This window comes from Ambystoma mexicanum, chromosome 12 (genome assembly GCF_040938575.1).
Source record: "Ambystoma mexicanum isolate Mex_15411 chromosome 12, UKY_AmexF1_1, whole genome shotgun sequence".
Lineage (NCBI taxonomy): Eukaryota > Metazoa > Chordata > Amphibia > Caudata > Ambystomatidae > Ambystoma > Ambystoma mexicanum.
This window is the reverse complement of record NC_090936.1, coordinates 1,185,108,099-1,185,131,678: the sequence shown is the minus strand read 5'-3', so window position 1 is coordinate 1,185,131,678 and position 23,580 is coordinate 1,185,108,099. Positions and strand designations below refer to the sequence as shown.

At 48.9% G+C, this 23,580-nt stretch overlaps 1 protein-coding gene across 1 annotated transcript in view; it reads left to right on the top strand.

Annotated features, from left to right (window-relative positions):
* Positions 1–23,580, top strand: part of ARID2 (AT-rich interaction domain 2) — a 1,843,885-nt gene that overhangs the window by 1,441,247 nt on the left and 379,058 nt on the right. Inside the window, exon 14 of the mRNA XM_069629837.1 lies at positions 6,667–6,863. Within this exon, the coding sequence (XP_069485938.1) occupies positions 6,667–6,863 (197 nt within the window). The remainder of the gene's footprint in view (positions 1–6,666; positions 6,864–23,580) is intronic.

The window sequence follows — 23,580 nt, the reverse complement described above, 5'->3', positions numbered from 1 at the left end:
GTACAGGCTTGTACCAAAGGTAAACCCTGTATTGCCACCTGTAGTCTTAATTGTGTGTAGTGGTCCCTAAGGGCACTGCACAGGATTCTGCCTAATATGGAGCCTTAATGTGGTTCTGTCAGGTCTGATGATGCCGCCGTTTGAACCAATGTTGTTGACGCCTTTGCAGTTTTTGTCTTGGAAGGTGGATTTTCTGGTGGCCATTACTTCGGCCAGAAGGATGTCCGAGTTGCAAGCTTTGGTTGTGGACCCTCCATACTTGAGGTTCTTCAAGGACAAGGTGGTGTTGGCTACTAATCCGCACTTTATCCCAAAAGTGCCAACCACATTTCATAAACTCTCTTCTATTGTGTTGCCCTCGTTCTTTGCTTCAGCCTCTACGCCTGCAGAGCGGGCTTTGCATTCGCTGGATGTGAAGAGGTCGTTTAAGTTTTATTTGAATCTTACTCAGTTCAGACTTTCTAAACAGCTGTTTGTGGCTTATGGACCGTCCGTCAAAGGACGGGCAATCTCCAAGCAAGGACTTTCTCGTTGGGTGTCATCTGCTATCTGATTCTGCCACACTAAAGCTGGGAAGCCTTTGGAAAGGAAGGCTGAGATCATTGGGAGAAGGCTAGCTTGTGAACACAATCGTGGTAGCGCACGCTTTTGAAGGGATTGTGTCCTCTGACGTATTCCTTATCTTGATAAGGCCTGGGAATTTGTTTTTCATAGAGGGCGCTGCGCGTCGATGTCCCTCAATCCGATGGCCCTCAACAGCCTCAGTATCGGCGCCAACGTCATTGTGCGTATAAATAGACTTGCGCAGCGTCCGTTGCTCAGTTCCGTTTTTCCGCGCTTCGTGTGCCTCGGAATCGCTTTGCTCAATTCGTTAGTCAGAAAATATATTCATTATTCCTCGAGAATACTAACTCTTACTCAATGGCTTCCTGATCCGACCGACGACTCCACGGTCCGGCTTCAAAAAATGTTGAGACTGTGGAAAGAAAATGTCGTTGACAGATCCTCACAGGATCTGTTTGTGGTGCCTGGGATCGGAGCACCAATGTTCGAAGTGCGAGGACTGCATGTCCATGACGGCGAAAGCCTTGAAGGAGCGTAAGGGGAAGCTTGAGAGAGGTAAGATAGTTAAAACTCCTTTGAAAGTTTCCTCGGCAGAGTCGAGACATTAGTCTCCTCGCCGACAAAGGAAACATTCTCGTTCTAGGTCTCGAAGCAGTTCCCACCACTCTTCGAGATCCAAGCATTCAAGTAAGAGACGTCAAAGATCCCCTTCCTCGTCGTCGTCTTCTGTTTCTCCGGAAAGAGTCACCTGCCCCACAAAACATAGCTCTCAGGCTTAGTGGGAGGAATTCCATAAAAGGATGCTTAGCGTCTTCGAGAAAGCAGCCTCAACCCCCTCGAAGACAGCTGAGGGTGATAACCTGGGTGAAAGACCCAAAAAATCTAAACGCCGTGAGTCGTTGCACCGGGTGAAAGAAACTACTCGAGAGCGTCACGAACCCTCGAGCAGAGGCACTGTGCCATCGATGCCATCGATGAAGGTCCCTTCAACTAATAAATGCGTCATCGACGCCATTATCGAAGGGCTCATTGACGCATAGGTCGATCGAATCGACGCCATCTTTGACGCCGATGGCGAAAAAGAGCAAACCCACGGCGTCACTACCTCACAGCCAGTGGTTATACCCAGAGCTTCTAACATGACTTTGAGGTCATCGACAACCTCGAGTAGGATCCCGATCCTCTCGAGTTCTTCGAGGCCTCTTCCAATCTTCTTGACGCTTTTTTCGGTGTTTTCGAAGCCTTTAACATCCGCGTCGACGTTTTCCCAACCAATTATGACAAATTTAGCCCCTTCTGCTCTGGAAATGGGATTTAAGCCATTTCCAACGTCTGATCAATTCAGACCTTTGTCTTCAATTTATGAGGAAGGGGAGGATTCGGATCAAGAAAGACCCTTTGGGTTGCAGTGATCTGCAACACCAGAACCAGAGGAATTTACCTCTGAGGAAAATAGGTTGAAGGACCTTCGAAAATCCTTACATGAGGCAAGTGGGTTAGATACTTCCCCAGAAATGGAATTTGCCAAACCAGACCCAGGGGAACTTTCTGAGACCCCTTACAGAATTTTAATGGCAAGAATTATAGAATTCATGGGTTGGTCTACACCTTCACCTGCATTCCAACAGGATGACCTTACAGACATTTTAGTTAAAGGCCCACAGGAGGATCCTGTGGTTCCATTTCACGCTGCATTACAAAGAAAAATATTGGCTAACTGGGAAACTCCTGAGGTTATCCCGGTGGTTAACAAAAAGTTATCAGCCAAATATATGGTATCTACTACTGACCCTGAATTTTTGTCTAAACATCCAACTCCAGAGAGTCAAGCAGCAACTGCATCAGGCAGTAGATCGGCATATCCTACTGTTTCACAGGACAGGGATGACAAAAGATACGACTCTATGGCTAAGAGAGTTTTTTCTGCATGTAGCATGGCGTTGAAATCTATCAACGCTACTTATACGCTCGCAAGGTTCAGCCATACACTTTGGGAGTGTGCTTCATCAGCGGCTGACTGCCTCCCAGAGGGAAAAGAAAGGGAAGCGTTTCTAAACATCATTAAGGATGGTAAAGACGCAATGTGCGAATCCCTTCAAACTGGCATTGATTCTGCTGACAGCATCAATAGGGCCATGGCGGCAAGTACTACATCCCCCACATTTGCGTGGTTGCGACAGTCTGGGTTTGCTCCAGATGTACAAGCCAGACTTTTAAATATGCCCTTTCACGGCTCTTCTTTGTTTGGTAAGAAGGCGGATGACAGCCTAGAAAAGTTAGACATCCAAAGCAGCAGCAAAATCCCTGGGTGCTGCAATCCGTCAAACGCCATATCGTGCCTCAGGAACCTCTTGGAGAGGTAAGTCCTTTCGCTTTTATTCCGCATTCGGAAAAGAGGTCAAAGAGGTCAAAAAAGATTCACCCGAGGTGGACGGGGTAAAAATACAAAAGCCACAGCAGCAGGTGCCTCTTTACCCTCGGCACCTGCATCAGCCGCCTATAAATCACTCTAAGGACTCTCCTCACAAGACACCAGTAGGGGGCATACTAAGTCAACATCTGACGGAATGGCAGGCTGTTAGGTCAGATGCTTGGGCATTGGAGACAGTTGCCCAAGGTTACTGCCTGCCTTTTCTACGCATTCCTCAGTCATCTACCGGGCACCAGCTCTCGGAAAGTTCCAGATCCGCTCCTCTTGCAGGAAATTGTAGACATGCTGGAGAAAGGTGCCATAGAACCGGTACCTGTATCGGAGAGGAACAAGGGCTGGTACTCCCCCCTACTTCCTAATACCGAAGAAGGACGGAGGACTGAGACCTATCTTGGACTTACGAGAATTGAAAAAGTTCCTCAGGAAGGTCAAGTTCAAGATGGTAACTCTTTCTCAGATCCTTCAGGCCCTCCAGCTCCAGGACTGGCTGGTATCTCTGCACCTTCAGGATGCTTATTTCCATGTGCCAATCCATCTCAAACACAGGAAATACCTGAGGTTTGCAATTGGCGGCTCTCATTATCAATTTCGAGTTCTGCCATTTGGGCTGACCTCCACCCCGAGGGTCTTCACCAAGCTAATGTCAGTAGTGGCTGCAAGTCTAAGGAGGGAAGGGATTCACGTCTACCCCTACCTGGACGATTGGCTGATCAGAGCTGTATCTCCGGAACAAGCTCAGATCCAGCTAGATTATGTCTGCCACTTCCTTTACAAACTGGGCTTCTCCCTCAATTTAAAGAAGTCACAGATGATACCATCACAGAGACTCCAGTTCATTGGAGCGGTCCTGGACACTTCCCTGGGAAAAGCCTCGCCTCCAGAGGTGAGGGCTCAAGATATTCTGCAGATGGTCACCAAGTTTCAAAATGCCCAACGTCTCCCAGCCTTCGGCTTTTTGAGGTTGCTAGGCCTCATGGCATCCTGCATCTTCCTTGTGCCAGAGGCTCGCCTGAGAATGAGATCTCTTCAGTGGGCACTAAGAACTCAGTGGTCGCAATTGTCAGGGAGAATGACAGATCGCCTTCAGGTTCCGGACAAGGTGGCTCGAGACCTTCAGTGGTGGGCCTGCCAGGAGAACATCTTGAAAGGAGAACTGTTTTGGCAACATGGCCGGAGATAATCGTAGTCACAGATGCCTCACTCAGAGGGTGGGGAGCCCATGCCAACGACTTGACCATCAGCGGTCGTTGGTCTCCATCGGAGTCCAGACCACATATCAACCTGTTAGAGCTGAGAGCAATCAGACTAGCGCTGAAGGCTTTCCTGCCATCAGTACAGGGGAAAAATGTCCTGATAATGACGGACAACACAGTGGTCATGCACTACCTCAACAAAAGAGGAGGCGTAGGATCACTGCCTCTGTGCAGAGAGGGGATGCAGCTCTGGTTTTGGGCAATCCAAGAAGGAATCTCTCTATCGGCAGTTCACGTAGCCGGAGAGAGAAACTTGACAGCGGATGCTCTGAGAAGGCAGAGTACAGTCTTCCCACGAGTGGGAACTAGCTCAGGAAGTCCTTCAACAGATCTTCACCCTTTGGGGAACCCCTCAAGTGGATCTGTTCGCCAACAGCATCAACAGGAAGTGCGATCAGTTTTGTTCAAAGGAATTTCCCCCGAGAGGAGCTCTAGGGGACGCGTTAGTAGTGGGCTGGGAGTTTCCACTTCTGTACGCGTTTCCTCCAGTCCCTGTCATTCCTCAAATGATCAAGAGGTTGAGAAGGTTCCGGGAAGCCATGATCCTAACTGCCCCAGACTGGGCCAGGAGAACGTGGTACCCGGACCTTCTGGACATGTCCATCTGCCCTCCAATTCGTCTTCCACTCAAGGAGAAACTTCTCTCGCAGAAGGGAGTTCAGGTTCTCCATCCAGACATCAGAACCCTCAACCTTCACGCTTGGTATCTGAAAGGTTGAGATACAAGGACTGGGACCTCCCAGATAACGTCATGGAGGTGTTGCTTTCGGCAAGAACGCCAGCAACAAAGACTTTATACCATTGCCGTTGGAACAAGTTTTGCAGCTGTTGTAGAGAAAATAATATCGACCCCTTTTCATGTGGTACACCAACAGTGTTATCTTTTCTACTCTATTTGGCAAATTCGGGCCTTCAGTTTGGTACCATCAAGGGCTATCTCGCAGCGCTATCGATCTTCAAGCGCACTGCTGAGGAACCATCGTATTTCAAGTTACCCTTAGTAATACAATTTCTGAAGGGATTAACCAATGTCTATCCTCCAAGACCATTCCAAGTTCCCTTATGGGACTTAAATTTAGTCTTACATTTCCTGATGGGTACTCCTTTTGAACCACTCCACTCTTGTTCACTAAGGTTTCTCACCCTTAAAACTTTCTTATTAGTGGCATTGACATCTGCTAGGAGGGTGAGCGAATTACAAGCTCTATCTTGTAAACCCCCTCGTACAATTTTTCATAAAGACAAAGTTGTCCTACAAGTGAAGCCCAATTGTCTCCCAAAGGTGGTTTCTGAATTCCACATCACTCAGGAGATTACCTTACCTTCATTTTATCCCCCTCCCATCTGGGGAAGGAGGAAGAAAGGCTGCATAGGCTGGACCCAAGGCGGGCTTTGAGCTTTTACATCAGCAGACTTGCTAGGATTAGGCAAGCAGACTAACTGTTCGTAGGTTACTCGGAGCACAAATTGGGTTTACCGATAACAAAACAGACCATTTCCAGATGGATTATTTTAGCCATTCTGGTATGTTACAAACCGGCAGGGAACGAGCCTCCTCAAAATCTTAGGGCTCATTCAACCAGGGGTATCGCAGCCTCTTCGGCCCTCCAAAGAGGGGTACCGATTCGAGACATATGTGCGGCTGCCACATGGTCGTCTGCACATACCTTCACAAGATTTTACAGCCTGGATTCCTCCTCTAGCCAAGAGACTAGATTTGGCAAAACTGTGTGCACTCTGTTCATTCTTGAAGGGGAAACCTCACAATTTTACTCCCACCTCGAGTTACACACCACTGCTATGGGAGTCTATCAAGATAAGGAATACGTCGGAGGACACCATCCCTTCGAAGAACAAGTTACTTCTTACCTGGTAACGTTCTTTCGATGGGATGTTCCTCCGACGTATTCCTTAACGCCCCTCCCATCCATCCCCTCAGTAAAACTTCCCTTGTGGTTGCAGCTTACGCTCCTTCTGGGTCAATAACCAATTCATGTAAAACAACTGTTAACGTCAAAACGGAACTGAGCAACGGACGCTGCGCAAGTCTATTTATACGCATGACGACGTCGGCGCCGATACGGAGGCTGTCGAGGGACATCAGCTCGAGGGACATCGACGCGCAGCGCCCTCTACTGAAAAAAAATTCTGAGGCCAGCAAGCTGGAGATGATCTATCAAGATTAGGAATACGTCGGAGGAACATCCCATCGAAAGAACGTTACCAGGTAAGAAGTAACTTGTTCTTCTATTGTAATTTGATAATGATGAACTGCTCATTTTATATGTATGCAAATTAGTTATTTTCCTCCATGTATCTTAACAGTTGTTTGTGGTCGATAATGGTCAGTATTTATAAACTGTTTAATTTCACCATTTTCGAATGCAGTTCTAAAAGTATATTATGCTTGTTTGCCAGAACTGTTTTTCCAAACCATACTGTCAAAAGAGTGGATGATCCTAATACCAACGGGCAAGCACATATACATGTTGTTGGTGTGAAAAGAAGAGCAATTACACTCCCTATTCAGATGTACTATCAACAGCAACCAACTTCAGCATCTGTTGCCAGGGTTGACATGGTACCTGATGTGGCTCGAACTCCTTCACCAGCAGGTTTTGCCTATCTACTTTTGTTTATATTTATTAGAGAGAAATAAAACTAATAAAATGATACATTACAGATTAGTGAAAAGTTTTATTTTAAATCAAAATTGTTGTTTGAATAACTCTTCTCAAAAACCAAGCTTTCTTTTTCATAGCTCTCCACTGGTCATCCATGTTGTCAGAACGATGTGCCTATGACTACATTAGTTGATTAGCACCTTAAGAAAGAAGTCAAGACCCTGTATTGCATGACAAAAAGAATTTGATTTTGTGGTCCAATTGTATTACTTTTGTTTAACCATTAATGTGTTTGACACTTGGAATAAAACTGATATGTCCGACAGGCGTGTAAATCTCCTGGACACCGAAGAGGACCTCAGCTGTAGTGACATGATTTTGTTTATTGTGAATCATCCCATTATGACCTACCATAGTGTTTTCCACGAGGACCTCTAATTGAATAGTGAGCCATTGTTCATATGTGGCCCCTATTGCAGTTTTGTGTGGCTAGTACTTAAGCTGAATTTTCCTCAAATTTGGATGCATAAGTTCATGTACAGTGTCCAGAGTTCCTACTCTGACCATAAAAGCTACAGGCATATATGTTATGTGCGTTGCACAGAATTGTTTGCCTTCCCGTATGCATGCTATATCTGAGATGGGAAAGCTGTTTTAAAGTGGGGGACAGTGAGTGTTACAAGACAGATTGAACTATCCCCAAAAATGAAGACTTCCAGTTCGAATTTCCATAGAACACAAAGCAATTTATGTTCTAACAGTGTTGAACATTTTACCCACATACTTACAGAATGAAGTTCATGTTTCATCTTGAACCGATATTGAACTATCTCTCTGCTTCAAGCAAGTGTTAAAATAACATTTTAGATTCATCAAGTGGTAGAAAAGGTTCATCCTGAAAATTGCAAAGTTATGCAAGCGTTTTCATGTCACTATTTTCCAGACTTTTGCCTTACAGTGTGCCTGCTATGAAGTTCGGGTTTAGTATTGCAATGGGCAATTGAGAAACATTGTTCATCCTCCTTGATCAGCAAAGGTGTGTGTGTGTGTGTGTGTGTGTGTGTGTTTGTGTGTTTTTCGTTCCAGCACGCCTCAATGTAGACTTGCAGCAAGAACCAGAAGAGAAGGATATAGGATAGACCATAACGTGTTGCGGAGTACAGACCTAGCAAACTTTCAGTTTATAAATGATTCTCCAGCATGGGGTCTGGCATGGATTCACATGCTCATGAATATTCCCCGTCGTCAGGCTGGGAATCCTCGGTAAAGAAAAAATCAGTTTAGTTTCTGATCTGTCTTTCTTCGTAGTAACCAATCACTGATCTCTGGGTCATTCTGCCCCCAGCCAATGACTGCCCTCTCCCTAAGCCCCGACTCTGGCAGCCATCCTCAGAATTTTACCGCACGCTCAAGTGTTGGGAGTCCTCGTGTTTAGCTCTTGAGTTTTTTACTGCGTTTTCACGTTTTTTCAGGAGATTTTTTCGGTTTAATCGAGCCTCAAGCTCCACCGTTTCTACTTCCGAAACGGGTCCCTGTTATCGGAATTCTTCTACGCCCCTCAAGGGTGAAGTTTTCGTCGAGTTTATACTTCTTGGAGGATTCCGGAAGATCTGCGCCCTACCTCAACGGACATGGCCCAGGACAAGGCAAGCTCGACGCCCGGATCCAAGCTGTTCAGGTGCTGCCCTGGATTCGGATTACAGAACGTTTTCAAGGAGGACGAGCATTTGCAATGTCTCTACTGCCTTCATGAGGACAAGACGCACGTGGAGAAAGACTGTGTGTTCTGCAAGAACCTTGCGGAACAGACGAAACAAGACCGTTGTTCCCACCTCGCCGCCTGGCTGGAGAAGGGAACAGCAGGTGATAAGGCGAAGAAGTCTGAGCAGGCTTCTAAGTCCTGTGAGGGCACCCCGGCGACGGGGGCCCAACAGAAGGCCAAGCACCGCGAAAGGTCGGACTCTTCGGTTGGCAAGCAGGCCGCTACTTCCCCAGCACGTTCGACCACGAGCCAGCGCTCTGGTTCGGGGAAGAGGAAGTCTGAGAACCCGGGTAGGCCACTGGAGCGGACCCGGTCTCTCTCGAAGTGGGAGCGAGGCGCTGACCCTCCCCCCAAGGCGAAGGCCCAGGACGCACCTAAGGTGGTGAGGACTTTGATCCGCCCGGCAAAGGCCTCTACCGAAGTGGTCGCTACGACCCTGGCAAAGCCGGCTGAGACTATGCCCGTGGAAACGCCCTCCGGGCCCAGAGTATCCCTGCCACCGCGCAGGGATTCCACTTTCCAGCCTGCGCTAAGACCCCTGTGAAGCCCCCGGCTGAAAAAGAGGAGGGGGGTGGGGCCGGTGGCCATTACAGACTCGGAATCAGCCTCTGAGGAGGAACTGGTGGAAACTGAGAAGGGCCTCAACGAGAGGTTCGAGAAGGTTCGATCCCAGGGGGTGGTCCCTGCTGACGTGATCGAAGATAGCGACGACGAACAGGTCCCAGTGGAGCGGGCCATCCTGTCCGTCGCAGCTATTGCCCGAGCCCCAGGATAGCTCGGCGGCCATTTTGTTGGCAATCCAATCCTTATGCACCGAGATAAGGACGAGATTACCACGGACCCCGACAGAGGATCCAGAACCAGGCCCGTCGGGAAGCCCTCCGAACAAGCGGAGGAGCGTCCACCACGCTCCGCCCTTCGTGCCTGCGAGACCGGTGGACCCCTCAACCCCCTCGCCGGACCCTAGAGAGGATACGGCGACGGATACATCGACAGGGACGGACGATGACGGCGGCGATGACACAGCGGACATCCCGTCGTCACCCCCCCTCCCCTGCGGGCGTCTCCAGCCGACGAAATTGGCTCCTTCCACGCCATGATAACCAGGGCATCCGAGCTCTTCCAGCTCTGCCCTGAAAAAGGAGGGGTTTCTGTACCAACGACGAGAGGCCAAGAGGAAGACAGTCCTCGCGGTGCCTTTACTCGACATCTGGGACAAGGGGCTTGCTGTCCTTAAACCCTTCCACGACACCAGCCAAGAGGGACAGGTACAAGAAGAAGTACCAAGTCCCCGATGCTGCCCCCTTGTGTCTCAGGGCCCAGCCCACTCCGGACTCTGTCGTCTCGGCAGCAGCGAAGAAGAAGGCAACGGGTGCGGCGGCTTCAACTTCCACTTCCCCGCCGGACAGCGAGGGCAAGAAGTTGGACTCTATGGGACGACGAGTCATCTCGTCGGCGGCGACGACGATTAAGGCGGCCAATGCCTTAGCGATCGTGGCCCGCTACGACGGGGAGCTCTGGTTCAATATAGCTCCCCTGCTAGACTTCCTGCCTGATGACAAAAGGGTGGAGGCCCTAGAAATTCTGCAGGAAGGCGAGGTGGCGTCGGATCACGCCATAATGGTGGCAACGGACATTGCCGATACCGGATTTCGCCAACTGGGCAACAGAGTTTGCCTCAGACGACAAGGATGCCTCAAGGCGACAGACATTCGCTAGGACGTCCAGACCAGCGTGTTGGACATACCGTTCGACAGCAACAACCTTTTTGGTAAGGCGGTGGATGAGTCCCTACAGGCCATCAAGACCGACTCAGAGATGGCCCGGGCCTTGGCGGTGCTTCAACAGCGACGGCCCTTTCGGAGCTCCGGAGGCAGACAGGGTGCCTCCAAAGGATCCAGCGGTGGCTCCTCCACTTACCGCCAGGTGGCCTGCTCCTCTTCCCAGGAGGCCTACAGAGGTTATGGCAAGCAAGGGGGTTCCCGCCGCCGTCGCCAAGGCGGCAATGCCACCTCCAAGCTAGACTGACCCGGCCGGGTTGTCCGGCCCCCACCAAAGCACCCCGGTGGGAGGCCGGCTGACGAAGTTCGTCAGCGTGTGGGAGTCCATCTCCAACGACCGTTGGGTGTTGGACACCCTGGCCAACGGGCACTCGTTGGAATTCCAAAAGAAGTGCCCTCACATTCCTCCCGAGGCCAGGCAGGAGAATCACGTCCCTCAACTACTGTTGGGGGTAAAGGCGATGCTCAAGAAAGGTGCCATCGACCTCGTCCCCAGAGGGCTCCGTGGCTCCGGAGTGTACTCGAGGTACTTCCTCGTCAAGAAGAAGACAGGCGGTTGGCGCCCCATCCTAGACCTGCGTCACTTAAACAAGTACATCAAGGCGCAGAAATTCAGGATGGTCACCCTCCAGCACGTGCTGGGACAGCTGGAGGAAGGCGACTTCCTATCGTCTTCGGACCTGGAGGATGCTTACTTCCACATCCCTATTCTAAAAAGGCACAGGAAGTTCCTCAGGTTCGTGGTTCAGGGACGCCACTACCAATTCAGGGCCCTACCGTTCGGATTAAAGTCGGCACCCAGGGTTTTCACCAAGTGCCTGGCACCAGTGGCGGCACGGCTGCGTCTGCAGGGGATCCACGTTTACCCCTACCTGGACGACTGGCTAATCCGGGCAAGGACGAGGGAACTCGCTGTCGAACACACGGCGAGGACCGTCCGGTTGCTCAACGGAGCTGGGGTTCGCCATCAACTACCCCAAATCCCACCTGGTTCCATCAAAGATAGCACTGTTTCTGGGAGCGAAGCTCGATACAGTGGGGCAATTGGACTTCCCTTCAGAGGAGAGGACCAAGACCATCCTGGGCAAGGTGCGGCGCCAGCTAGCCACGGACGTGGCCAGGGTGAGGTCCATCAAGTCCCTCCTCGGGATGACGTCCTTATGCATCTAACTTGTACCCCTTTGCAGACTTCGGATGCGTCCGCTACAGGAGTTCCTCGACGCCCGCTGGCTTCAGGCGAGGGGCTGTTTCGAGGACAGGATCCCTCTCGACGAGGAGTTCCGTCGGGCGATATTATGGTGGGGCATCCGTGCGCACCTCACGATAGGCACGGAATTTCAAATCCCGGCGTTTCAGGAGACGGTGACGACTGACGCCTCTCTGGAGGGTTGGGGGGGGGGGCCCACATCGGGAACCTCCACGCAAGAGGCCTTTGGCTCCCGGAGGGGAGGTCTCTCCACATCAACATTCTGGAGCTCCGAGCAGTGTTCTGGGCTCTCAAGTCGTGCCTTCCGTCCCTCAAGGACAAAGTGGTGAGGATCTTCACCGACAACACCGCCACAATGTTCTATATACGGAAGCAAGGAGGCACCAGATCCCTAGCCCTATCCAAGGAGGCCCAGGATCTGTTGCACTGGTCCATCGCCCAGGGGATGTTTCTGGTTCCCTTCCACCTGGCAGGAATAAAAAACACCATCGCGGACTCACTCAGCAGGGAGCTGTGCTCGTGCCACGAGTGGGAACTGCGCCAGGACCAAGTGGATCGACTCTTCCAATGATGGGGCAAACCCCAGATCGACCTGTTCGCGACGGCGACGAACTCAAAGTGCCAGAGGTTTGCCAGCAGGTTCCCACAGCCGAGGAGCATGGGCGATGCTTTCTCGTTCCCTTGGGACGGCCTGTTTCTGTACGCGTTCCCTCCGTTGCCGTTGCTGCTCCGCCTCATCAACCAGCTCAAGAAGTCCAGGTGCAGGATGAGCCTCGTCGCACCGGCGTGGCCAAGGCAGATCTGGTTCCCGGACCTTCTGGACTTGTCACATCCCCACCAGTCAAGCTGCCGGTGGACGCGGATCTTCTCTCCAGAGAAGGGGCGCCATTCTCCATCACGACCCACAGTCGCTGAACTTGCAGGCCTGGCCCCTGCAGCACTAGAGTTTGGAGGGTACGATATCCCGGCTGATTGCAGAGAGGTTCTTGCAAAGGCCAGGGCGTCCTCAGCTCTCAAGTGTTACGGTCATAAATGGAAGGGGTTCTCTGTCTGGTGTCGTGCACAGAAGATTAACCCTCTGCGGATTACGGCCCCTCAAGTGCTGCCGTAACTACTGTCGCTGGCCAAAGTTGGACTGGCTCACACCTCCATAAAAATACATCTGGCTGCCATCTGCCGATATACCAGGACTACGGGACGGGCGTCCTTGTGGTCGCATCGCCTGGTAAAGGAATTTATGAAGGGACTATTCCGATCATTCCCACCGGTGAAGGCCCCTGCCCCGGGGTGGGAGCTTAATGTGGTGCGTGTTAGGCAGAAACCTGTGCAGTTCCCTTAGGGAACACTGCAAAAGATTTAGGACTACAGGTGTTAGCAGTAAACCCACTTGGTAGCAGTCTGTACCACCCAGATTTACCTGGTAGCTGTGGCTGAGCAGTCAGACTTCCCTCAAGAAGAGATAGGCAGTATGCAAAGTATACACAATAGACACTCAGACACAATAATACAAGCAAACACTGACCAGAGCTTTGGTATCAAAGTATATAATTATTTATTTAAAAACACACTGTTTGAAGCACTCCAGCACTCTTATTGTAACATCACTCTAAACACAGTTACTATTATAATATATACACCCCTTATTCCTTATCAGATAAGTCTTAGTAAAACACCACTTATTTTCATACAGAGGTGAGCGCTTAACTAGATGGCACTCCAATAAGTTTGTGAAAAATGGGGGGGAAAAGACAGAATATGGAAAGGTACACCACTCTAAGATTTAGGAACACTGTTAGCAAGGCAGAAGAGCAAAAGTCACTGGTGAGCCAAAGTCCAAAGGCTGGGCCCACTCTTAGAGAGAGCAGAGCACACAGTTACACTAGGCTTAGAAAGTCTTGCAGAGAGTTCAAAAAGAGTTTAGAGAGGCTCAGGAAAGTTTTGCCACGGTGTCCCAGGCCAACCCAGGTTCGAAAGCCGGGGGCTAAATCTACCCCGTACAGTCGGTGGCAAGGGAAGCCAGGCGGGACACGGTACCTTAAGTGGGAAGGATCCTCCAGCGGTGGCAGTTGTTCCTGGCAGTGGGTGCAAGTCGCGTCTTCGTCCAGGGGAAGAGAAGATCTCGACTTGGAGGAAGGATGAAGGTTGTTGCACTGCCAAGGAAGAAACCAGCCGCGGAGTTTTCCAGTTAAAGGTGGTACCTTTTTTTCGCGGTCGTGGTAAAACGTGGTATCCTGGTTGCCGGGGTGCTTGGCACAGGCAAGGCGGCCACAAGGTACGTCGGGAAGGCGAAAAGACGGTGAAACTGGTTATCCCCACCAGTCAAATGAAGAAGACTCTCCGGCGGGAGATCTCCTCTGTCGTTGGAAAAAGTGGTGAGACGGTCCAGCAGGGCTCCACCGGTGGTGTCGTCGTGGCAGTTCGGCTCAGCTTCTCCCTCGTCGGATTCCTAGGTCCTGTGGCGGCTTCTGAAGTTCCAGTTCCCAAAGCCCTGCTTTTATGCAGAAAACCCCCATTCACTCAGCCTAGCTGTCACTCAAACATGCTGGGCCAATCAGGATGGAGTGCGACTTGAGTTGCCTAGGCAACTCAGTCCAGGGTGCCTAAATCCCCCTCCACCCCTTCTAAGTACGCCAGACAGAGTGGTACCACTTTGGAGGGCTTCTGTGGAGAAGCCCGCCAAAAAGTGGAACAAAGGGCTCGACTTGGGTTGGAGTCACAGACGAGAACACAAACGCCATTTTAGAATCAAGTTTTGGCAAAAAATACCAACCGGAGAATTAATATTAATTAAATAAACCGGCGGTATGTTCGAGGCTACCGTAAATAATTAAAGATAGATAGCCTAAAACAATGGGAAATCCCATAGGAAAATATTCACAGTTGAATATAAAAAGTAGTATCCACTGCCACCAGCCAAAACTCGATCAGGGGGGGCGGAGACGTGCCCCCTCGACTAACAGACCCCGGGACAATTGAATTGCCCCAGCCAGTACGTCCACAATATGATGGTTTGTACTGGTTCTGTTCAGAATTTAAGACTGGTAAAGTCAATGGTGACTTTACATGCCCTGGGAGACAGTAGCCAGTCCCAGGGTATGGAGTCTATACTGGGGGGTCACTATGACACCCCTGTGTTACTGCACTGAGGGTGCTGTGTAACACAAATCACAAAAACACATGAAGCCCTATGGGGTAAAAGACCCCATAGCCCATTAAACACATCTAGATTCAAAGAAACACACTCAAATCATGCCCAAGTGTGAGGGTAAAAGAGTCTCACTCTTGGCAGGAGAAAAACATAAACCCCAAAAATCCAGCAAAGCTGCTGGGGGACTCACTAGGTTAGGAAATTCAGCCTAAACAGAGAATTTTCCCTAACAGTGCTGACCAGGCTCATGGGAACCCCATTCGAGCGTATGCATTCGGCGCCTTTGAAGTTCCTGTCATGGAAGACAGCGTTCCTCGTGGCCATCACCTCTGCACGACGAGTGGGAGACATTCAGGCTCTATCTTGCAAGCATCCATACTTGACTTCTCATGACACAAGGGTAGTGCTGAGGACGCACCCCTCCTTCATGCCCAAGGTGCCGTCGGACTTGGCCAAGAATCATATCAACCTTCTAGAGCTTCTGGCAGTATTCAGAGCGCTTCAAGCGTTCGAGCCCTACCTGTTGAATAGATCAGTGCAGATCCGAACGGACAGCCCTACAGCCATGGTTTACCTGAACAAGCAAGGAGGGACTCGTTCGCCAAATCTGTCCAAGCTTGCCCAGAAAATTTGGATATGGGCACTCAGACGGAACATCTTCCTGTCATCTCAACATGTTCCAGGCGATCTCAATTATCTGGCGGATGCTTTGAGCAGAGATCCCCTCCCAGAGGAACACGAATGGTGTCTACACAGAGAAATCGTAGAAGATATCTTCTCTCAGTGGGGTTTCCCCACTATAGACCTGTTTGCCACAAGCGAAAACGGACAGTGCCCAGGATTTGCCTCCAGGTTCCCCAGCCAGACTCCCAGGGCAACGCCCTGTGGATGAACTGGTCATGGATGTTTGCGTATGCTTTTCCACCAAAACCTCTTATCAAATAGGTGGTCAACAAGATGAACAGAGAATCGATGACGCTCGTCCTAGTTGCTCCCATGTGGGCGAGACAACCGTGGTTCCCACATTTGCGCAGACTAGCGGTGTGCGAACCCATCAAACTCCCGGGCTGGTACAACCTACTGTCCCAGCACCAAGGTCAAACGCTGCATCCTCAACCCAACTCAATGAACCTGGCAACATGGCTCCTGAGGTCATAGAGTTCGGACATCTCAAATTACCACAGAGATGTATGGACATCCTAAAGGAATCTAGGAAGCCAAACACGAGGCACTGCTACTTTGACAAATGGAAAAGATTTGTTGTCTGGTGCCAGAATACGCAAATCAACCCGGTTGATTGCACTCCTTCCACAATTGTCACATACATGCTCCACCTGCTGGATGCAGGACTGGTATTTAACTCACTGAAAGTACACCTGGCAGCTCTGTAAGCATACACCACCTCCTATAACAAAGTTTTGTGGTGGAAAATACCAGTGGTTAAAGCTTTCATGGAAGGAGTAGAGAGACTTCACCCTCCTATTTCAAACCCACCACCAGGATGGGACCTTAACGTGGTGCTATCTAAACTCATGGGCCCCCCATTCGAGTCCATGCATAAAAGCAGTCTCAAACACCTGACTTATAAGACGGCCTTCTTAGTAGCAATTGCATCTATAAGAAGGGTCAGTGAAATTCAGGCTCTGTCAGTGCAGGATCCATTCTTTACAGTTCATAAAGATAAACTGGTTTTACGTACACAGCCTAGGTTCTCACCTAAGTTTATTTCTAAATTCCACGTGAACTAGTCCATCGAGCTTCCGGTTTTCTTCCAAGACCACAAAGCTCGGCTGAGGTGAAAATACACACCCTAGATGTGCGTAGGGTGGTCCTCATCTATGTAAAGAAGACCAGACCTCTAAAGAAAACAGACCAGCTGTTTGTCTCCATAGCTACAGGCAGAGAGGGAGATTGCGTCTCTAAAGGTGCCATCTCTAAGTGGATTAACTGTATCCAGCTGTTACTCCCTTTCTGAAAAAAACTCTGCCTTTCACGTCAAGAGCCCACTCTACAAGAGGCATTGGGGCCACTCTGGCTTTCATTGCAAATGTCCCCCTTGACACCATTTGCAAAGCAGCTACTTGGAGCTTTATTCACACTTTTACTCAGCACTAGTGCATTGACACCCATTCCAAGACAGATATTCAAGTGGGGCAAGCGGTTCTAAGACATTTATTTGCTCATGACCCTTCTCACATCCCACCTCCTCCTTCGAACACTGCTCGCTAATCTATGCACAGCATGTGATCTAAGCAGATTCCACAAGCCTCAGAAGGGATACATTACTCACCGTAATCGTATTTCTGATGCTTGTATCTGCTTAGATTCACATGCGACCCACCCTTCCTCCCCTCCGAGAGAAGGCGCATTGATGCTTGTAGTCTTATCTTTCTATCTATCTGCTTGGATTATCTGTACTCGCGCTACTCCTCATGCTACCTCATGTCAGAAAAAATACAATCTGAGGGTCCTAGACGCGTGAGGGATCATGGGTACAGTGGATGTCACACTAGGGATAGTATTACTGGCATGCCCTGTGTCGACGCCCATTTTCGAGTTTCGAAAAACAAAACTGTAATACTCTGCAGCTTCCACTAGATGTCGGCCTATGCACAGCATGTGAATCTAAGCAGATACAAGCATCAGAAATACGATTACGGTGAGTAATATATCCCTTATAAAGCACAGACAAAGGCCATCGACATGTAGGCGCTAAGAAACCGCGTGTGCAGCTAAAAGAAATAAACATTAAAATCCAAATCCAATCAGTTCATCTGATACAGAGTCTAGAAAAGATGCGTCTGCAGGGCTTTCCGAAATAGATCATTGATGCTGCGCAAGCCATTCAGAAGCTTGCTCCACTTGCTAGGTGCGAGGCTTGAAAAGGCACGGCCACCCATTCGAGTTATCAGAAGCTTCTGGGATTCAGATCGCAAACACCTGGTGGGCACATATGAAGTGAGCTCAGTCTGCAGGTACTCAGCCCCACTCTGAACAGTGTCTTAAACTCGATGCGGCTATGCACCGGGAGCCAGTGCAGTTGACAAAGAAGATCAGTGGAGTGGGACATCAACCAGCTCCTAATGCCAAGCAGGCAGCTGCATTCCGTCACCTTAGCGCGAGACTCCAGGGGGGGAGAAAAGGCAAAGTCTTCCTCAGAATGTTCAACTTGACAAACCCAGAGTTGCAGACAGATACAATTGATCATTCCCGATAGTCAGAGGCATGGATTTTAATGGCTTAGCTTTTTACAGAGTTAACAGGAAGAGGACGAGGGCACCGTAACACTGGCCAGAAATCATTGGTCCAGGATGCCTGAGATTCTAAGTCGCCAGTCATCATGACCTCGGTTTTTTCACCATTCAGTTTCAGCCATGTTTCTTTCCATCAAATCCCCTACTGCTAGCAAACAATTCCTCAGTTGGAACGTTCGATCACTTTTAGGGGAATCTAGCCGAAAAAGAAGAGTATCATCTGCATAGGTATAAAACTTTACCCCAAACTCCTGAATCAGGTCAGCCAAAGGGCACAGGTACAAATTGAAAAGTAGTGGGGACAAAGATGAGCCCTGAGGAACCCCGCAGGACAGGACAGGACAGGACCCTAGCTGAGGATTGATAACTGAATAATGATTCTGTCTGTGTGCGCTTGTAACGCTCACCTGATTCCCACGGAGGCGCGGGTCTTGTCAGGAAGGTGTCTGTGACTCGAAAAGTGATGTGCAGGACTCGATTGGCTTCTGGGGTCGAACCTCTTCGCACTGTGTGTCGAACTCGAAGAGTGAGGTTTCTGCAGGTGAAAGAATATGGGGGTTAATGGCCTGGGTTGTTGAATCTCTCTCTCTCTCTCTCTCTCTCTCTCTCTCTCTCTCTCTCTCTCTCTCTCTCTCTCTCTCTCTCTCTCTCTCTCTCTCTCTCTCTCTTTCTCTCTCTTCCCAGCTTTTCTGTAGAGCCCCCCCCCCAGGTCAACGTGCTCACCTTAGATAGGTGAATGCTGGGCTCTCCATCTGCGTCTGGTGCAGGGTGCCGTTGCCAGTTCCTTCACTGGTGAAACATTGGCCTCTTGAATTCAGAGGATGGTTACCGTCGTTATCTGCACGAGCGGTGAGTTTCTGGACACCTTTTGTCTTTATAGTCTTTAAATGCGTGGCACGTTAATATTGAATACTCTGTATAATGCTTTTCCCTTATGTATTGCAGGACTCTTGGGATGGAAGATGGAGTGAAGCGCCTGGAAATTCGTAAGTATGGCAAGCGCTCTCACGGTCTCTTTCCTTGCAGCTTAGTTCGTGTTAAAGAGACGCCGGAGTATTCGCAGGCGTTTTATTGCGACGAGCGTGATGGGCGTGAGTAAATACCTGCTTAATGTCTTTTTCTTTTGTCTTTCAGATGTTGGTTTGCAGCGCCGGAGTCAGCGGAATGCTAGTAAGTTTTAACTATACTTTGTCTTCTGAGGTGGCGATGCAGAATGAAGAAATCCGGAATTCACGGCGTGCCGGTAAGTATAACAATGCTTTTGTCTTTGCAGGCTAAGGTGCAGCGTGAAGACACGGCTGCTGCTGATGGATCAGGTGAGAAAGCACCGTGTGTAGAGTTTGTCTTGCTAACCTGTTGTTTCTTGTCTTTTGCAGGTGCTGATGTTGACTGGATACAGGAATGGTAAGTATAATTCTTGCAGGTTCAGGATCGAAAGAGGAAAGGCTGGAACAGACTCGGTGAGCGTTCTGCTGCAGATGCAGAATAACGCAAAGCACGTTTCATATATCGGGTGTGGTTTAAATAGCCTTGGAGTGATGAGGCGTCTTCTTCCACGGCCCCGCCTAGGTAAGAAAAGAGTTCCAGTTTCCAGAAGAGTTCCAGTGCTGTATCCAGGGAGTGGAGCTGCCCCACCCAGGTAAGAAAGTAGTTCCTGTTCACAGAGGGCTTCTAAGTGGCTGGTAAGTAAGCAGCATGGTCTGCTGCAGGTAAGTCCACCCAAGCACTTTCACACCAATTATGAGCCCGGCGCTTCCAGTGCCGGGACCGATGGTTTTGATGAGCCTGGTGCCACCGGCGCCAGGACAGGGTCCAAAAGGTCCCAGTAGGGACCGGCTGGTGCCTAGGATTAGGGTTAGGGGCCTGCTCCCAAGGACGTTGGGCTGGTCCTGGCTCCTTGGGAACAGTGATCATGACAGCGCTCTGGCAGAGAAGATTTTAACCAAGCAAGGGAGCCCCTGAGATTCCTGCCTTACTCATGCCCTTCAGCAGGATACCGTGGTCAGTGATATCAAAAGCCGCGGACAGGTCGAGCAAAATCAATCTAGCTGAGAACGGTTTCCCATCCTTCCTGGATTTTTCCTGGAACGTTGGTTTGCCTGGACTTTTGGACTTCCTCTGTGGCTTTCTTGTTTGTGGGGAATTGCGCACTTGTGCCGTATGGGTTGCAGCTCTTTTCCGTTTTGTTCATTTTTACTGTTTTTGGACTGCCATTTTGCACCTTGGTCAGGTCCGTGATCTTGCTGCCGTCTTGCCTGGTACTAATAGGCTGTCTTTGGGAGACAGGGTTTTCTGGTGTCCCCTTACTCACTTTATCCTCTTTTCTCTTTCAGGTATCTCATCTCAGGCTGTTTTCTCAAGCCTTTTTGTCTGACCACAATTGTACACTGTTTTGTTTGCTATCCAGTAGTCCGATAAGACCTCCTGGTTTGGAGTCCTTCTTAGGTGGTTGCTTCGATCTCTGGCCCAGTTCTTCACAAGAAGACACTGTAATTGTTTAACTGAACCCAAGCGTGACTTGGAAATAACAGCATCCGCCACATAGAGCAGAGCACCTACTTTCCTTTTTGAAATCTCTGGTTTGTCACAATTTACGTCTAAAACCCTATTAAGTCATTTATGTATAGCCGGAACAGCAGGGGCACCCTGCCCGACACCATAGGAAACTCTTTAGTAGTTTTGCCCCTCTGCTGCATTGTACAACAGCAACATTATCTTCATAAAGCCTCTGTATGGGAGTGCCGAATTTCTTCGGAATGCTCATGTCTTACAAATTTGCCAGTAAAGGATTGTGATACTCAATCAAACACAGTAAAAGCATTTTAAAAGCATGTAAAATCTATAAAAGCAATATAAAAAAGTATTTCTTTAAAATAACTAACTTGCTTAAAAGGGAAACCACAACAAAGTATGGTCAACTCGTGCTTCAATGTTATCTTAAACCTGCCTGGTTTTCAACAAGAATAAGATTCTCTTTTACCCATTCCTCCAGTTGCCTTAATAAAAAGTAACCGTATACTTTGTATAGTCTGTAAATCAAAGAAATTGGTCTATAATTGTGAGGTTGTATTTAGTCTTTTTTTTAAAATGGCCACTATTTCTGCATATTTCCAGTTTATGGGAATATTGAATTTGCTCACTCTATAAAAAGAACTGTTATAAAACAAACCTAAACTTTTGGTTCTGCCTTATGGGAGTTTGTCTAACCATGGGGCCTTGCCTGATTTCTGTGTGGATAAAGCTTTATATAAGTCTGTCTCAGTTATTGCAATAAGACCTTTGGGTGCCAAAGGCGTCGGCCTCAACGCTGTATTCCCACATAATCCATTACGTAAATGTACTCAAATAATCATGGCAGTTATTTATCGTTCGTGTTCGATGTACTAGGCCTATTACTATTTCATGAGTTTGTATTTTCGGCAATCCGCTGAAGCTACTGTGGTCACCGTCCTTGACGGCATGCCCCAGGTCCTCACACTTCTGCTTGCATTCAAATATCTTTCTCTTTAGCAGATCCTTAAATAATGGGTGTAATCTTGCTATTTCAGGTTTACATGCCTTGCTTTTTAATGCCCTTAAAAAATTAAGTGGCTATCTGGCATTCCTTGACAAACCTGGGTTCTCCATCCAGAGGTCAAGACTCTCAACCTTCACGCTTGGTATCTGAAAAGTTGAGATATAAGGATTGGGACCTCCCGGATGACGTGATGGAGATGTTGTTTTCGGCCCGGCAGCCAGCAACAAAATCCCTGTACCCTTGCCGTAAGTTTTGCGACTGGTGCAGAGGACACAATGTCAATCCTTTTCAGTGTTCCATTCCAATGGTTCTTTCTTGCTTTATTTGGCCCACGGGGGCCCTAAAGTGGGTAACATAAAAGGTTACCTGACGGCGCTGTCTATCTTCAAGCGCTCATCTGAAGAATGTTCCTATTTTAAGAATCCTTTGATTTCCCAATTTCTTAAAGGGCACACTAATGTGTTCCCGCCATCCCCGTTCCAGGTGCCGGTTTGGGATCTGAATTTGGTCTTGAAATTGCTGATGGGTGCTCCATATGAACCTTTGCACACTTGTCCTTTGAGACTGTTGTCTTTCAAGACCGTGTTCTTGGTTGCGGTTACTTCCTCTCGCAGAGTGAGTGAATTGCAAGCACTTTCCTTCTTTCTATCCTCCTCCTCATCCTGCTAAGGAAGAGGAGCGACTCCATAGATTGGACCCTGGAAGAGCTCTTAAGTTTTTATATTTCTAGGATGTCAGAGTGGACGATCAACTCTTTGTGGGGTATGCTGGACACCGATTGGGCCAGGCTGTTAACAAACAGATCTTGTCCAGGTGGATTATCCTCACCATTACTGAATGTTACTGATTGGCGGGCAAGGACCCTACTCAAGGGTTCCAGGCACATTCTACTAAGGGTGTGGCTACTTCCACAGCCCTGCCGTGGGTAGTTCCTATTAGGAATATTTGTGACGCAGCCACATGGGCTTCTATCCACACCTTTTGTCAAACTTTACTCCCTGGATACGCTCCATGGTCAAGATATGGCCTTTGATAAGACAATTCTTTATTCTGCCATCTGATTGGGTATTCAAAATTCTTCTCCCTCCTCCATTTTCTGGTACTGCTTTGGGAGTCTGTCAAAGATGTCGAATACGTTGGAGGACACAATCCATTCGAAGAACAAGTTACTTACCAACTGGTAACATGCTTTCGACCGGATGTTCCTCCAACGTATTCCACATCGCCCTTCCAGCCTGCCTCTCTGAAGAATTTCCTATGCTATTGCAGCTTACGTTCCCTCAAGGCTATGTGTAGACAAACAGGCATTGGATATGTGCATGTCACGTATTATGGAGGAAAAAAAATAAACTGAGGCTACAGGCGCCTTGCATCCTATTTATAACATCCGGTGACGTCACCCTCGACGGAGTCCTTCGAGGGACATCGACGCAGGACGCCCTCTGCCGAAAAAATTCCGTACTACACAGCTGTGGACATTACATGTCAAAGATGTGGAATACGTTGGAGGAACATCCAGTCGAAGGAACGTTACCAGTTGGTAAGTAACTTGTTCTACTAATTCTAGGTTGTCTGTCCCCATCATCCATATGAAAGTTTTGGCCTGTGGTCTGTTTCCGCCAATCATAAGAATTTTCCACTTGTCGGTATTAATTGTTAGGTCATTTTGCTCCATGTAGGATCGGAGTTTATCTAGCAGATGTTGAAGCCCTACGTCTGTCTGGTTTACCAGAACCAAGTCGTCGGCGTATGATATGACCGCTTTTTCTTTGCTGTTAATTTTTGGAGGGTGGCGTTTTACATCTTAGTGCATCCGGAACGTCCGCTATGTATAGTCTAAAAAGGGTTGCGGCAAGAGGACAACCTTGTTTTACACCCAGTTTTGTTCTTATTGCTGCAGACAGATCTCCTTTGTTGTTCGCTCTTACCCTTGTTGTTATATAAAGCTTTAATGGGGTAGTAGAATCTCCTCCGGGCAGTTCCACTTTTCTAGTTTTTGCCACAGTTTTAGCTGGTTCACTCCATCAAACACTTGCCTT